Genomic DNA, 18,125 nt, shown 5'->3' with positions numbered 1-18,125 from the left:
CGCTGTGCCTGACGGGGCTGCGCCATGCGGGTGTGGGGGCGTTCGCTGGGGAGGGGGTGCGTAGCCTGCGGTGGGTGTGGGGGCGCGGCAGTTGGTTTTAAATCGGGGGTGTGAAGAAGTTGTGTGTTGGAGGTGGTGGGGGAGGGGCGAGGAGGATATGCGCTTATGTGTGTGGTGGTGCTGGTTTGGTTACAGTCGGTTTGGTGATACAGCCCTTAAAGGTGTTACCTGAGTCAAAGCATGACATGTGCTATGTGGATGCGTAACGCAGAGCAGTCCTTGAAGCGTTTTCTTTAATTTCCCCTATTCTTGACTGTATTTAAGGTTTTTAATTCTGTCATGATCTGTTACTGAATTTAATGGTATAACTTGTAAGAGAAGCATTTGCTTTGGCGATTTATGGCATAATTTTTCTTTTGTCTTGTTTCATTATTGAAGTGATAAAGGGTATGTATCAGTGATAGTATTTGTCACTTGTGTCGGGTACTTGAAGGTTTAGTATAGATATTGATTCAGAACTGTATCTTACGTTCTGGTAATACTATCTAGAATGAACAGTAGCATTTGAAGGTCTACTACTGTTACTAATATAATGAATTCAGAAGTATTTTTTTTTAACTCAGCAATAATTTACTTTGATCAGTGACTGAGTTACAATAAAACTAATGCTGTATTTGTATTATTTTTATAGGTTTTGCTGAGAACAACAGCAGGAGATATAGATATAGAATTATGGTCAAAAGAAGCACCAAAAGCATGTCGAAATTTCATCCAGCTTTGTATGGAAGGTAATGAATGAATGGGAGAGAAGTTACTGAAGTTATTTTATGTGCAGTCTTTGCGTCTTATTTGTGAAATAGAGTTCATAACTATGTTTTGACTTTAATAAATTAATAAATTTATTTGTATTTAGAAATACTAACTAACACTTAAGATAATGTTTTGCAGTGTTATTAAGAAAACTGGTGGGGAAGGAAAAAGATTTTGAATAGTTTTCCCAGGTGTAGCAGATGACATAGAGTTACTAAAAAGTTGTATAACTACTTCTTTAATGTATGTACGAAATGGCAATATGCAGCATTGGACACCTCAAAAATTCTCGTTGCAGTATAATTATGTTTCCTACCTTTTCATTTTTTTTTTCATGATGTTTCTAATATTTCATTTGCTGTAGTTTTTAGTTGGTGGAAGCTCCATTAACGCCCTTCACTGAAGTAGTGGGTATCAGAATGATAAAATCCCTGTTGGAAAAACTTTACAAAGAATTTGTGAAGAACCTGTTGCCTTTATGTGTTTTCTGGCTGCCGCTGTAATCCCATTTATGCATTTATAGAGCAGTTAAGAGTTCTTTTAGCCCTCCTCTGTTAAAGAAAATAGCAGTGTAGGATTTGCGCCTGTAGCATGGATCCAGCCTGGTCCATGTTCTTACACCTAATGTGGAGATGTGGAGGTTTCTTGCAATGATAAATCAATATCTTAGCCCTTGGTAAACCCTAGCACTTCAGTTATCTTCAGTGTTCAAAAACTGGGCTTTGTTTCTCAGTTTCCATTCCAATTTTGTCCAATTGCTCTGTAGGATCCTATGCTTTATATAATAAATTCGAGTATTTCCCTTGTGAGTTTCCTAGTATATAAATGTCCATAAACATCCTAGCTCTGTGGCAACATTTGCAGATACTGCTTTGTCTTGCAGCATGCTGCAGATTTGTTTAAAAAAAAATCAACTGAAAATATATGTCAGGTAAAGTTGTCATTCCTTTTGGTTTTTTTATGATCTCATAATCCTTATCTGATAGGTAGATACAGATAGATAAAACAAGATAACTTAGGGAGCAAAATGTACCGCATATTTCATTGTGTGAAAATGGTAAGTTTGGGTACAGCGTAGGTGGTGAAAGGAGTGACAGTTGTATTCCATGCTGGTGAATGAAAATGCTAATAATTTGTGGCATGGATTTGGCTAAGGATGTATGTGAGATGTTGGCTGGGACAGAGCGTAATGGTTTTAGCTCTCCTTTTCAATTGATGTATGTGGTAGAGTGTATAAGAAAGCCTATAAGAAAGATGGGGACAATCTTTTCAGTAGTCTGTAGTGACAGGACAAGGGGTGATGATTTTAAACTAATGGGGAAGGTAGATTCAAACTAGGTAAAAGGAATAAATTTTTTATGATGAGGGTGGTGAAACACTGGCATAGATTACCCAGAGAGGTGGTAGATGCTTTATCCCTGGAAATATTCAGGGTCAGGCTGGGCATGATTCTGGGCAACCTGATGTGATTGGAGATGCACCTGCTCACTGCAGGGATGGTTAGACTAGATGGCCGTTGAAGGTCCTTTCCAACCCAAGCCCATTCTGTGATTCTATGATTACATCATTCCAGTGATAAAACATAAAAGCTGAAAAGAAAGTAGTTCATCAGTATCATCTTGTTGGTGATATGCAGTGTCTTTTGCAACAGAAACATATGACAAGACCATTTGCATAATAAGTTCAATAATTTGTAGCTGAGATTCAGTCACCCTGAGCAGGGCAGTGGAAATAACAGAATCCAGTTACAGTACTTTCTTTGTGTAACTTCAGTCTCTGCATAATCTATGTGCATGTTTGGTTTTGAGACCACTTGTGTGTATTTAATATCCTCTTTCTTTTTCTTTTTTTTTTTCATCAGAGTATTACAATAACACAATATTTCACAGAGTAGTACCTGGCTTTATAGTGCAGGGAGGTGATCCCACTGGTACTGGATCAGGTGGAGATTCAATCTATGGAGCTCCCTTCAAGGTAGGTCTCTGTATATCTCGTGCATTATTTTTTTGTTACTGTCTCTCAGTTGTTCTTCCTACCATGTTAGGTCATGAAAAAACAAACCTTATAGTCGAAATGCAACATTATACACATACAGTAATTGTTTTCACAGGTTACTTCAATATTTTTGAATATGCCTTTTTGAATTGAGAGTTCTCAAATCTAGCTGTTCTGATATTATGGTAAATGTATAACCTTACTAGCCTTACTTTGCCAGGAAAAATGAGTAGGTGTTGATTTGTGGCATACACAGAAATGTTGTTAATACACATGCTGTCTCATTTAGCACAGGTCTCTGCATGTTGTATCTACGTGTTCGTTGGTATTCTTGATACCAGCATGGCTCATCTCTTAAGCAGGAGCCTTATATCCCAAGTGAGGCTACACATTCACAGCAGCTGTGTTCTGTTCTGCCTAATTGTTTTATTTCAGATGGGGCAGGCATGTTTAACTCATGACTGAAGCTGCACAGCCTGTGTCTAGGCCTTCCATGCCTCTGCTGCTAGAGTAGGCTCATACTTACTGCATGAACTGAAGTTGGTGGAAGTGATTGGTACCTGAGCAGAGAACAAAACAAATATTACCAGTGTTGTAGTAGCATTGCTGCTTAAAAAGAGTGGTATCTCAATATTGCAGTGTTTAGAATTGTGATACTACCATAGTATTAGTATAGTACTCATTGCTTTCACCTTGCTTTGAAAGTAGTCCTATTCTGACTCCTTACACTCCAGAAAATGTTGTTCCCATGAATTTTTGCAGTACTGTACTATTACAACCTGTTACTGAGGTCCCAGCTATTTTGCATGAATTAGAACTTTTCTCCTAAATACAGTGGTTAACAAGAATGAGTTTTACAAGAACTGTGTGAATTGCAGTTATGTTTAGAAATGCCTTGGATTTTCTTAATATGGGGGAGATAATAAATTCCAACAAAAATAATGAATTGCAATTATTGTCAGGCAATGATTGGAAAAAGAGAAAGTTAACAAGACAGAACTTAAAGAGGTTTTTATTAAATCATGTGTCTCTGTTATTGTTTCTAATTTTTTTCTTTTTGGTGTTTGTTGGTTCTGTGTTTGTGGTTTTTTTCAAAAGAAGATTGTTCGCTTGTTTGCATTATTATAGGCACTAAGCAGAAAAAACATTGACTAAAAATAACCTTTTCTGCTGAAAATGGAAGCTTTTAAATACAATTGTGGCATTAGCTTTCAAAAGACTTTTATTATAGTCTGCATTTAAAAGAAAATTAACAGCATATTTTCTGTGTGTGCATAGTGATGTAGGTAAGCTGTAGCTGAATAAGTGGAAAAAAATAGTTACGTACCTAACAGTGTTCTTTCCTCTTCTTTACCAGGATGAGTTCCACTCACGATTGCGTTTTAATCGCAGAGGACTTGTTGCTATGGCAAATGCTGGGCCTCATGATAACGGGAGTCAGTTTTTCTTTACATTGGGTCGTGCAGATGAACTCAATAACAAGCACACAATTTTTGGAAAGGTCTGTTACTAGAGTTCCAGTTTGACAGAAGCTGTTATAAGTTTTTCTGTATTCAAAGGCTATTTTAGTGTCATTTGCTGCTGTGCACATCTGAAATTTATTTCACTGCTTTCTAAGCTGTCACTGTTCTCACTTCCCATGTCTGGTAGAAATCTCTATAGCTTGTTGCCATAATTATCTACTTCGCTGTTGTTATTCTTCTCAGTTATATTTTTGTGTTATGCTTCCCTTAGATACTCTTACTAATATTATTATAGCTCTGTCTTCAGTTTAGCTAATACTAGTGATAGTTAAGAAAATTCTGTTTGTAAATTCTAATTATTCAGGAAGAATCAGGAAAATTAAAAACATAAAATGAATTTGCCACCTTCATGATTTACTTGAAAGAAAATAAACCAACTGTCTTTTTATTTCACAGTATGAAATATTTTTCTTTCAGAACTCACAGTTAAGAATTTCACATCTTCATCTGCATATGCTCTCAAAAATGCAGCTTTAGCTGCCTGTATTCCTTCAACTTTCGCTTCAACTTTTCCTTCAGCTTTTTAAAATTTAAAACAGAAGAAACCTGTGTACATTTTTCTTGCTGTCTTTTAGAAGACTTACATGATTATAGTATTTCCCATTTAATTATTATTTTCAAAATACTTTACGTAATAATTGCCTTGCATTTTGCAGAACAGTTATGAGCGAGGACTTTAAAACCTTTTTTATCAATATTGCCAGGTTACCGGGGATACAATATATAACATGTTGCGCCTAGCAGAAGTAGAAGTTGACAAGGAAGAGAGGCCTCTCAGTCCACACAAAATAAGAAGCTCAGAGGTGAGTATTCTCTGGTTTGAAATTTGAAATTTTAAAATTCTTGTGTTCATAGTGTTCAGAAAACTGTTCTAGTATGAAAACCTGGCACATCTTTTTATATAACATTTAAAAATATTAATTATATCAAAATACTTATGTGTCTAAAATACTTCTTTTTTAACAGGTTTTGTTTAATCCTTTTGAGGACATTGTGCCGAGACCAAATAGAAAGCTGAAGAAGGACAAACCAGAAGAAGAACCTAAGAAGTCAAAAGTAAAAGGCACAAAGTAAATATGTGCAACATAAATGATGGTTAAGTTTCCTTCACCTTTAATTTGCAGCTTGGTGATTTTCTATTTCTGATTTTGAAATACAAGGCTTTATGAAACTGTACAGAAAACCTGCCTCTGAGTTTCCGAACCGATCATAGAAATAGAATTGCTCTAAGTGGTTACTTTGCATCCGCTAAGCTGTAACTGTTTTGTGCCTGTTGATAGTTTGTTGTGAAGGAGAGGTAAAAGGTAGCTTAAGCTTTTCCCATGTGCAGTCATTCTTCTCTGACTGAGATGATGCTGAAATTAATAAGTGCCAGTAACTAGGTCATAGCTCAGTTGAGGTTTTTGAATTTTTTTTATCAGCTACCACTTCTCTCCCACTAAAATACTTGTCAAAAGGCAAGCCTTTTTACATGGGAAATTTTAGTTTCTGTGAATGAAGTTCGGTAGTCATAAATGTGCAATAAAAAGTAGTAGGAAACCCAAAGTGTGCGTATGCTGTTAGTTCAGTTGGAGAGAAATACAACATATTGCAACTGACTGGTTCTAACATAATGTAAACAATTCATTTTGAGAAAAACAAAAAGTAAAGATAGTTAATTCTCTTAATTGCCTTCTGTGAATGTGTGTGCATATGATGCCTTTCTGAGCTCGCATATCTCAGATTTTGTTTGGTACATGAATGTTGCTCTTTTGGGAAACAATATGAAAAAATGCAACTCTTCTGTTTTCAGAGCTTTTGAGAGTCAGCGTTTAAGAGTCTGTGAAACTTAGTCAAGGCAGAATTTCTTAAATTCTGTCTTGCTGGTTTTTAAGTGATGCTTAGCTATCCTGATTGTTTTGGCTCAGGAATATAATAGAACATGCTTTTCTGAATATTCAAGATTTATTGCAAAGCAACATGTTGTAGTTGTTTGAAATTGGTACATTTAGCAGGACAAAAAGTTTTTTAGAAAATTGCATACAACATGAAAGCAGTATGTTTAAAATTTATGGAATGTTAATAAGGCATTATTTAAAGTTATACATATATATGTGTGTGTGTGTGTGTTTTCTCTCTTGAAGAAATTTTAACCTGCTTTCCTTTGGGGAAGAAGCTGAAGAAGAGGAAGAGGAAGTTAGTAGAGTTAGTCAGGTACTGAACCAAATCACCCCATTTTTCTTTCAAGTTAAAATTACCTTTTTTCATGTTTGTGAAAAGCTTTAAAGTTCAGTCTTGCTCTTTTGTTTGAGTTTTGAACAATAAAACTAGAAATTACTTCTTTTTTTACAATTCTACTATTTTAACATGTCAAAGAAATGGTAGTTTTAAACTTTTCTAACTTCAAAGGTGCCTTCATTTGCTCTGTGACATTTTTACATTTCCATAAACATAAAGTTTCATACTTCATAGTGTAGATCTATGTCTGCTGTTTAAAATTCATGGATGTGATGACGTACTTTTATTCTTCTTCACCTCCTTAGTTATAAGAGCATGATTTCATGGGAGAATAGTTGAGGTTTGAAGTAGATCACCTTGTTCATTGCCAGTGTATTCCTAGCTCCATTTTCATACATATAGCCATTCTGTGTGCAAAATGAAGAGGGATTATTGTGGGGAAAACAGTGAATTATCGTAGTTAAATATGGCACTATTGTGTATTGTCCACATTCACAGAACTATGGTTGCGTAGGTGCTCTTTGATTTTCTTACCTGACTTTGCCACTTAAATATGGATAGTTTAAAAATTTCTTTAACAAGTTGTCATTCTACTGCTGACCAAATTATTTTTTCAGAGCCTTAGTCTTTCTTACTTGTGTGGTTTGTGTACCTGCCTGTTTCAGTTAGAAGGGCAGACTACATGGGGCTGAGTCCTGTATCATGTAAGTAGCAAAAATGGTCCTCAGTCGTCAGAGTTTAGTTAAAATACGAAAGACAACAGTGAATAGTGATGGGCAATATTACAGTCATATGGTGTCAGTCAGGTTGATATTAAAGGTTTATCTCAGTAGTGGTTTTAACTACTTTTTTTTTTTTTTGTATTTCAGTGTACCATTCAGACTATCTATACTTGTTTACCTTGACATGCTCATTTGCAGTTCTGCAGTTCTGGTTTTTAATATTGCATTTAACTTTGTTGCAGTGATGTTCTTCCCTTTCACACCAAATACTTGCTTTTCAGTTTAAAATGATCTAAATAGAACACCTTTTCCGTGACAAGCCCTGTTTTCATCGTTGTCATGATGTCTTCACCTCAGTCTCAAAATCTCATCCTCTTATTTGTCCCAGCAAAATTCTAGACTAGCTGTAGCTGGGAAAATGATCAAATCAACTGTTTATAAAGCATTTCTATTCATTCTTTACAACAGAATGGAACTTCTTTTTTCAAACCTCATTGCTTGTTTCTAATAGGTGTAATCAGTATCTCTGTAGTTCTGGATGTCATCTTAAATTGAACTGTGTGATCTTCAGCACCAAATTTCATTCTCTGTTTTCAATAAGAAAAATTGAAAGGTCAAAGTTAGTAATGGCATTCTTTGACATCTACAAATTCAGAATCCTTCTGTGAAGTTTTTTTAGTTGCTAGATGCACTAGGTCTTGCTTGTTTCAATGTAAGAAGGGTATATTTTTGAGGACTGAGGTAGAGAGAAAAGTATGCAGGTAACTAAGGAATCCTCTAACAGATCTGGGAAAAGGGAACATTTTCTATTAATTTTTATTGTGAGGTTGAGGCTAAAATTATGTAAAAAGCAAATTAACACAATGTAACAGGATGAAGTTTTTGCAGTATTTAATGGTTTCATATTTACATGTGAAAAATAAGAATTCTTATCTTAGTGACATCGTATTAACCAGGTACTGAATTTAAGAATGCTCCATAAGTCTTTTCTCCATCTTCCATGAACTGTTTTCTTGCTGGACTTGTTTAGTCTGCACTACAGTTAGTCTAAGTGAGAGAATATATTTTGCCTTAGCTGCCTTGCATCACCAGGTTCTTGTTTCTGTACAAAGGAGACTGTACAAAGAAGATGGTAACTTCAAAATTTAAAAAAAATAGATGAGGGAAGAAATGATAAGAATTATCTTTCCCTGTTCCTTACAATATGAAATTTGAGAAACAAAGATAAATGAGTAAATAAATACACAAAAAAGTATTTTCCCCCTTGGAATTTAAGTTGTGAACATTTATGTCACACAACATGATTAAAGTGAGAAGTACAACTATTTCAAAAAGATAGTAAGCAAGTGATTGGGACCATTGGTTTCTTTTAAATGTTATGGGTTAAATTCTGTCTTCTGTATTGGTTGTGTTATAGACAGTATGAATCTTAGAAAGAAAATCTGTATACCTTAGGAAGTTACAGAAGTCAAAGATCACAGGATTAGGGAAGTTTTTGTCAAGAGCAGAATGGCTGTGTGAGGGAGGGTGAGTGAGCAGGCAAGAGTGATTCCAACAGTTAGTGCACTCACCAACAGGTACATAATCCACAGGGATACAGCAGGCAAAGTTGGTTGCCAGTGACAGGGTCCATCAGCAGTCCTGGAAACAGTAAGCAATAACTGAGATCAAGGTCCCAATCCAGGGAGTCCAGTTAGGAGCAGCAAGAGATGGGGCAGGAAACAGGGCTGAAGAGAGCTGTCAACAATGAGAGTTAACGGGGCCCATCCAGAAGATGTGGTTAGACACAGGTAGACCTCTGATAATAGCTCAGGGAGTGACTGGATTGTCAGGCCTGGGCTGAAATGGTGCTGAAATAGACAGAGGAGCTCCAGGTAAAAACCCTCAAGACTACTAAAGCATTCAGCTTTAGTGCAGTCAGCTTTAGTGGACTCAGCCACCCGATAGTGGTTGTTCATCAGTGTTGGAACTGAAGTTTTCAGTGTCCAAACCGCTCATTTAATTGCCTGTACTTTTTTGGAGCAGTTTAAAATGGTGATAAGCACTTGCCTTGTGTTTCATCCAGCTCTTGAACACACACGCTCGCACACAGAAATAACCTTGTTAAAGGAGGTAATTTTTCATGTTGCTGAGTGTGTTAGTCTTTTGGAGTTGTGTTTAAATGATTAGTATATTATCCACACAACTATCTTTCTGAAAGGATTACAAAATGTGGCTGAAATGGAAACATTCAGGTCATGACAGACTGTTTCTGCATTAGCGTGGGGAATGCTTTCTTACTGCAATCTTGACGTTCTGCTTGAAGATCTGGGGTGTTACATTTGACTGCTTGCTTCAGTAGATGATCCTGCATGATGCATTGCAGGTAGATGTATTGTTAATTTATCTTTTTTGGGTGATGTGGTTTTTTGGTTTTGTCTTGGGGTTTTTTTGTTTGTTTCTTTTCTAGGGGTCTGTTGGTGTTCTGCCATTTGACAAATACTGTGTTGTATGTGATAGTTCTTCGAATTGTCATATGCCATTATTGATTAGTTCCTACCTATTCAATGGCTCAATTGTATGTGTTCTAGACCATGTATCTTCATGATGTCTAATAATTTTGATGATTAAACAATTTCCTTTTTTCTTTTTTTTTTCCCCTTCTTTATCTTAAAGTTAAGTGCATTGCTATTGCATTTGTATTACAAAAATACTTTATAAATCCATGAGGTCGGTTTGATGCTCCTCTTTCTGGAATGCCTTCTCTATTATTGTGCTCTTAAAAGCATGTTTGTTTGTTTTGGGGTTTGGTTTTTTTTTTCTGATTAGGCTAAAGCTAACAAGAAACAAGTTACCTTTTTCTTACCATTATCCTTTTTGACCATCTATTCTCTCAAACATTGAAATTTATAATACCTTTTTTCTTTTTTTTAACAGAGCATGAAGGGGAAAAGTAAAAGTAGTCATGATCTACTGAAGGATGATCCACATCTAAGTTCGGTTCCTGCTGTCAAAAGGTTAATATGTGATTTCCAAGTTCCAAAACAGTTTTACCTTCAAGATGTTAGACCTGATTAGCATCATGTATACTCATCATTTGTCTGTAACTTTTTAAGATATTAAAAATGACAATGCTGGATCAGACCACATGTTCCTCTAACCCAGTATGCCATCGCCATCACTGGGTGCCCAACAAAGACTAAAAGCAGGGCAAACTTAATATTTACTTGAGTAGTCTCCCAGCCTCCATCTACTTTCGGCTCAGAGGACTGTCAAGAGTTTGATGTGGTTCATCTGTTTAGTAACCCTTAATTAGCTCTCATCAAAGTACTTTTTCAGTTTCTTGTAATTTTGCTTATATTCAGAATCTCCTGTCTTGCCGGCTACTGGTGTCATTTGATAATTTCTAACTCTTAGGCTGGAAGACACAATGACCAGTCAGTCCCTTTACACTTCTCTTCACCACAATCCCTTCTTAGGCCATCTCTTTTCTATTTGTTCTATTTATTCTCTTAAAAAGAAAGTGAATCATAAATATGTATGCTTGCCTAAATATGGTCTCTGTTTTCATCTCTATTTCTTTTCAATATTTCTTAAATTCTGATTTGCTTTTTTAAGCATTCAACTGAGCTCAGGCAATGAAAATTTATCAACTCAAAGAATTGGCTTATTACAGAATGGTGTGGGTTTGAAGGGACCTTTAAAGGTCATCTAATCCAACACTACTGCCATCAGCAGAGGTGTCTTTAACTAGATCAGGTTGCTCCGAGGCCTGTCCAACCTGACCTTAAATGTTTCCAGAGATAGGGCCCCCACCACCTCTCTGGGCAACCTGTTCCTGCATTTCATCACCCTCATTTTAAAAAACTTTTTCCTTATATCTAGTCTAAATCTACCCCTCTTCTAGTTTAAAACTGTTACCCCTTGTCCTGTCACAGCAGCCCCTGCTAAAAACACCGTCCCCATCTTTCTTATAGGTCCCCTGTAAGTACTGAAAGGCTTCAATAAGGTCTCTCTGGAGTCTTCTCCAGGCTGAACAACCCGAAGTCTCCCAGTCTATCCTCATAGCAGAGGTGTTTCATCCCTCTGATCATTTTTGTGGCCCTCTTCTGGATGTCTTAGAGCAAGTCTGAGCTGAATACAGTACTCCAGGTGGCGTCTCACCATAGCAGAGTAGATTGGCCATGCTGCTTTTGATATAGCCCGGGATATGGTTGGCCTGCGAGTGCACGTTGCCAGCTCATGTCCAGCTTTTTATTCACCAGTACCCCCAAGTTATCCACAGGGCTGCTCTCAATCCTCTTATCGCCCAGTCTGTATTGATATAGAGGATTGCCCTGGCCCAGGTGCAAGACCTTACACTTCGCCTTGTTGAACCTCATGAGGTTCATATGGGTCAACTTCTCCAGCTGGTCCAGGGCCCTCTGTATGGTTTTCTGTCCCTCAGGAGTGTCAACCACACTGCTCAGCTTGTTGTCATCTGCAAACTTGTTGAGGGTGCACTCCATCCCACTGTCTGTGTCACTGATGAAGGTATTAAGCAGTACTGGTCCCAGAACGGACCCTGAGGGACACATTGTGATCAGTGATGGTCAGCTGAGAGCTACTCGTTCTTTATGAGGGACTCCTTTTTGTCATGTGCATAGCTTTACTTTAATCTACATCAAATTTCACCAATCATTTTGTTGTCTCATCTTTCAGGTCGTTCTTCAGTCTGACATGACTGTTTGCTTACTTGGTTACTAAGCTCCTGAACAGCTCAAGCCCTAGTGCAGACTGGCTATAAGCTAGTGATTTTCCTCCACTGGAAGAAGTGATTGGCTGCTTCTAACTTGTCTCCTGTCTCTTAACCATCTCTTTATTCATCTGTGGACTTTCCCATCACCCCAGGACTGCTTTGTTTCCTTAAAAACTTCTTTTTTTGAAGATTCTGTGTGAATCCAGATATACTAGAGAGATTATCCACAACCATGTGTAGCTGCTTCAAAATACTCCCAGAGAGGGGTTGCTAAGGCAGTTCCCTTTACAGCCATGCAACAAATCCAAGTAGGCTATTATACCTCTTACTGTAATTTCTACTTGTTAGAACTGACATCAGCATTACAGACCTGGGTGGCTTCTAAATATTTTATTTAATACACATAAATGTGGTTGGTTTTTTTTTTTAAATTGTAATGTTTTAAGAAATACTTTAACCGAGAATTTTCTGGATTAATTTTTAAAATTAATGTTATCGTTTACAACAAATTTATGGTATCTTTGATCTTGATTACCTATTGATGGCTTAGAGCACACCTCAAGGACTTGACTTTGGGGACTTCCTTAATATTCCTTGCCTTGTTTTTCTAATGTAACTTCTTTTTTTAAATTGTGGGATGGAAAATCCTCAAAGGTCTTTATTACTAGTTTGTGGCAGTTAGTGGTGGATATGTTAGCCTTAATGTATTCAAATAGATTCCGTTTTTAAAACACTAAACTTGTAGCTATATAACAAATTAAACTTCTGATGTTAAGCTTGATTGCCAGTATAGTGCGTGTCAAACATGGCTATATAAACACTAGAAATTGTTCTTTATATAAGACCAGAAACATCCATCTTGAGTTTGGGGGTTTTTTATTTTTTTTCTCTTAACTCTATACGTTACTGTTTCGTCTAGATAGCTCAAGATATGTTTAGAATTTATCTATTGTGTGGAAGTCTGTGGTTTTACCCTGTGTTTTTAAACGTTCCTAATTAGAAATGATTGCAAGAAATTATAGAAAATATTATTGATACTTTTAAGATGAATGTGAGGATGATAGAAATGACTAAAATTTCAAGTAGCTAACCAACTAATTCTTTTATTTAGAAACTGTGTTTTTTAAACAGTATTGTAAATCTCTGGTAGTTCAAAGTAGTTATGATTATTTTTCTTCTTTTAGTGAAGCAGCAAGTGAAGAAACAGATTTGAGTGAGGTAAGTAACACTCTTTTACAAGTAAGTATTTGTTTTTTACTACATGTAAATTAGATTTTCTTAGGGGAACAAATGCTGCTTTAGAGGTTTTTGGAAAACCAGCTCAAGTCAGATTTTCAGCAAAAGCTGAAGGCTCCTTCAGAGCTCTAAGATTTGGCCATTGTGAACTTTCACAACAGGATAGTTGCTGCATACTGCCTACTGGATTTTATAAAAACTGCTTACCACATATTTTGGTCAGTAGCTTAGGTATATGGGAGGTTAAGCACCACAGAGTTACAAACCATTAATAAAAGCCCTGAAATTGCTTTTTTTTTTTAAAAAAAAAAGTTAAGATTAGTTTGCTATGAATAATGAATGGAAGTGGGGATCGGTCTCTTCTCCCATGTTACGAATGACAGGATGAGAGGGAATGACCTTAAGTTGCGTCAGGGGAAATATAGGCTGGATATCAGGAAAAATTTCTTTACAGAAAAGGTCATTAGGCATTGGAACAGGGTACCCAGGGAGGTGGTGGAGTTCCCATTCCTGAAAGTGTTTAAAGGATGTGTAGATGTGGTGCTGAGCGACATGATTTGAGGACACTGGCAGTGCAGGGCGAATGGTTGGACTCAATAATCTTAAAAATCTCTTCCAATCAGATGATTCTGTGATGATGTAACTTCAATGTCTCAGGGGAAATCTGTGAATGGGTGAGAGTCCGGTGGGAAAGCTTTCTTCAAGAAATCAAAATTTCAGTGAATATTTATTACTTAAATAGTATTGATGAAGACTGTCACCTCTGAAAGACAGGAAATCTGAATAATGAAGCAGTGACATCCAACCAAACATGAAGAATATTTTAATTACAACAAAATTGTAGTACGTGATGCACAGTAACATTCCTAGCTGAAGTACATGTCTTTGCCCCCAGACATAGGTGGTGAGGGAACTCTTTTTTGTTGCTGTTGAGACAAGGATGTCATATTTGACTAGGACTGTAAGCCCCCATTCCCTAACTGAATCCTGCAAAGTACTGTTTTCCATATCTATCTACCATATACAAGTACTGCACTGTTAGTTGGTGCACTGTGGAAGTGAAGGAAGGACGCAATCTATAAAATTTTTGTGCCTAAAACCCAGAAATCCGTCTGCTTCCACCCTGTCTCCTCTTGTTTTTTCCACAAGGCATAGTATGAGTTTAGGTTTTTTGACTCCTCTGTTGTAATTCAGGAGCATTTAAGTGTTAGAAGGCTTCTGAGAATGGTATTTAATTAATCCTTCAGATGTTCAAATAGCCCTTTGTTAAGTGAAATGGATTTGGGGAATATAGAACAGAGACGGTTAAGGTGTCTTTAAATTTTTATTTTTCACCCTGATTAATCTGAATGCAGTTAAAATAATGTCATACAGTAGGAAATAGGAAGGCTTGTTTTTCTTTCCTGAAGGTGCTCTCCTTAGATTTCATTTCATCAAAAGATCTTAGCTAGAATCTATCATTTCAGGTAGTTACCTGAGCCTTGTAAAAAGGCACTAGTATTTTATTATCTCTCTTGGATTTATTTCGGTAAACACATCCCAGGATCACTTTCACATATACGTGGCTGCAACACGTTGTTAGTTTTATAGCCATCCTGTGAGTAAATAATCCTTCCCAATTTCCCTACGTCCCCCAAATAACAAGTTCCTAGCGTGTAAGCGAAAGTCTTGTTAGTGTTCCCGAAGCACCTGACCTTGCTGTTCATACTATTAAATATCATCCTGTTTCTCTTATTGCAGTCCTCTATGTCATACATTTCATGGTTCAAGAGTTGGATCCGTTTATTAACAGTACCTCTTCGCTCTTCATTGAAACTCTTTTTGTGCCTAAGTCACTAATGAAAATGTTGTATGAAGTGTTTTTTTGCCACCAGTGATATTCCTCTGTTTTCTGCACAACTTGTTTTCTGCTCCCTATTTGTCAGTTACTTACTGAACAGTAAGTTTTGTGTAGTGCTATGGAGACATAAAGCTTTATATCTGCATACAGATTTGATAATCTTCTCAAATGGGTGAATCATGTTAAATACAGTAGCCATTAGTAATTCTGACACAAAATCTCTTACTACATTTTTATTTCCACAGCAAAAAGAAGAATAGGGCAACTCCACTCAGCTAACAAGAGCAGCAAAAACTAGTACGTGTTCCAGGAGATAATGAGACAGAAGAGGGGCTGAAGGAGGAGGCTTGTCAGGATAGAAGAGCAGAGTTACAAGAGGGAAGGGATTGAGGGGAAAGGTTACATCCTATTTTGTCAGTGCTTTTCTAGAAGAACAACTGATGAAATCTTGTGCAGAATGAGGGGAATGGAAGGTTCAGGAAGTAGGGGATTCAGCAGAGTTAGACAAGTTGAACCATTTTGCCTCTCCTGTTTTAAAATACCATCCGTGAAACCCCTCTCCTGTTTCTCAGATTACTGTAATTTCTAATTACTTTTAGCTATTGTGATTTGTCTAGAGTTGTCCATTTTTGTTATAGAAATGCACCTATCTGACTCTTTGTATTTCACTGGAATGCTCTTACTTACGCTCTACCCAAATCTCCACAGGGAGTGTCTTTATCGTTGACTGTTAAACACCTCGAACGCAGTCCTGTCTCATTCCTTTTCTGGATTCTGCCCCCTGCCATTGAGGTCTGTTGTTGTCCGATCTCCTCGATAACTTACCAAGTAACAAATCCTTCAGAAAGTTTCATCATCTCTTCTGTAAGACAATAACCTTCTGGGAAATTAAGTGAAACGCTCATCCTGTTAGGCTTTTTCCTTTCCCCTGCTTAAAAAGAACAGACAAAACCCCCACAACAAGCTTTCGGTTATTTCATCAACAAATTATTCAGCTATTTTACTGTGCTAATTATACACAGATTTTGTTGATATTGGTCTTGTCTAAATCTAAAATCTAAGCATGGTAGTCCGAAGATTCCTAAACAGTGACTCAAATACAACATCTGAAATCCAGCTCTTGATTTTTCTCTTGTATTCCCAGATTTGTACCTCTCACTGGTTTTTTTTCCTCCCCTCTCCCGCTCTATGTTTTTGAACACAGTCTTCATGCTACTCTTGCCCCTACCTGTCAGTCACAGCCGGCACATGTACATTGTCATCAGAGTGTTCTTCTGCAAATGCTGACATCCTGGCAGTCTCCTGTATACAGTACAGTCCTTTTCTAAGTCTGTCCTCTTTCTCTGTGGTTAAAATTGAAATCACATAGTATCATTAGAACAGACTGCCCAGGGAGGTGGTAGAGGCCTCATCCCTGGAAGTGTTTAAAAGACATGTAGATGTGGTGCTGAGGGGCATGATTTGGAGACGCTGGCAGTGCAGGGTGAATGGTTGGACTAGATGATCTTAAAGGTCTTTTCCAGCCAGATGATTCTGTGATCTTATGCTTTTTCTTTAGCTAATTAGTATCGCTCCAAAATAAATATAAAAAGTCTAGTGTTTGAGCTGGCATTCTTCCATTAAGACTCATGCAGGCTTCCTTATTCAAGGAGGAAAGAAGTCAAACTTAGATCCCTTGGTCTAGTCAGGCTGCTTCTTTACTATGGAAAGGAGTGACTTATTTCTCCCTCCAAATGTCTGTCAGCCAAGGTGATTTAACCCCTTTTGTGTTCCTCTGCTAGGCCTTGAACCATATTACCTCTGTAGCAAGTTGAGATGATTGATTCCACAGGTTTTCTAGCCTCTTTTGATCAATGTGGTATTTGTAAATTCCGTCACAGAGACTGATGGGCAAACTTCTTGCATCCCGTCATGACTCTAGTATAACTGTGTGGCAGGAAGTTCTTAATTAGTTTTGTTTTCCTTTTAGTGGAAAATAAAGGAAATATTTAATGTGTCTTGATCAAATTCTAGATTCATGAAAAATTACTAGGATAATACTACACTGCTTTGAGGTCTTCTGCAGACCCGTAAGGGTTTACAGAGTAGACTGTTTACTGCAGTAGACTGTTTTATTTTTTAAAGCCATACAAAAAGGATGTAATTTGTATATGAAAAAATATTTAATTTTAATATTTCTAATTTTTTTGCCTTTGAAGCAAATAAGGACCTTTTTTTATAAGAAATATTTGCTTTGAAATTAAGGTGGGGTTTTTTTGTAAGAGAGAATCTTTGTAAGAAATATTTTTCGTATTCAATATTCTGTAGTAAAAAAAAGCTAAAGAAGACGTTTTATCATTTTAATCAATAAAGGAGGAAGAACATGACGACGATGCTGATAGTGTAGAAGGTGAAGCTGCTAGCAATGAGAATTCTCAAATAAAAGAACGCATTGCCAAGAAGTTGAAAATTGATACAAGTGGAAATGCTAAACAGCAACTTCAAGAGGAAGAAATGAAGACAGAAAAGAAATCAACTAGTCGTAGGTAAGTAGCATGTTTGGGGTTTTTTGTTTGGTTTTTTTTTTATTAAGCTTGTTACATTTTCTGCTCAATTCCAGTTTTGCAGTTACTGCATTGATAGTTCAGTATTACATTAAAATTATTCCCCCCGCCTGTCTCCAGCTGTGGAAGATGAAGTTGCCCATTGCTTTTTCATTTCTTTGTGTCATTTGGCAGTTTGAGCTGAATAGTTACATTTTGTTTTCCTGAGCACTTTCTGATACCTTGTATGGGAGTTTTATTTTTCCCTGTAACTTATGAGCAAAGAGTATTTATATGCATTTGTCATGCTTTACTTAATCTTTCTACACAGTGCTAAGATTGAGTTTCGTAGCTTTTTTATCTATGACAACACATGATGGTCATCCACCACTGAGACTTAAAGAAAATAAAGGCTTCCTAGTCAGTCACCTGTTAAAATCTGGTTTAACACAGTAGTCGTTCTTGCAGTGTACCAGTTTTTCAACACTGCAATTGATACATTAGTTTTTAAATTCCATCTAGGCTGTTCTTAGAGGGTTGGAA

At 36.9% G+C, this 18,125-nt stretch overlaps 1 protein-coding gene across 1 annotated transcript; it reads left to right on the top strand.

Annotated features, from left to right (window-relative positions):
• Positions 1-24: 24 nt before the first annotated feature.
• On the top strand, positions 25-17,585 carry CWC27 (CWC27 spliceosome-associated protein homolog (S. cerevisiae); the record flags this gene model as incomplete). Its single annotated transcript, XM_010140598.1, has 10 exons — positions 25-30; positions 692-788; positions 2,672-2,784; positions 4,163-4,306; positions 5,033-5,131; positions 5,295-5,398; positions 6,452-6,521; positions 10,184-10,263; positions 13,169-13,202; positions 17,413-17,585. Coding segments are annotated over exons 1-10 (920 nt in total), but the record flags the coding sequence as incomplete, so codon positions are not given.
• Positions 17,586-18,125: the final 540 nt, after the last annotated feature.

Source organism: Buceros rhinoceros, unplaced genomic scaffold (assembly GCF_000710305.1).
Source record: "Buceros rhinoceros silvestris isolate BGI_N320 unplaced genomic scaffold, ASM71030v1 scaffold9547, whole genome shotgun sequence".
In the NCBI taxonomy this organism is placed as follows: domain Eukaryota; kingdom Metazoa; phylum Chordata; class Aves; order Bucerotiformes; family Bucerotidae; genus Buceros; species Buceros rhinoceros.
The sequence above is the reverse complement of the archived record's forward strand: the minus strand, read 5'-3'. Positions and strand labels throughout refer to the sequence as shown.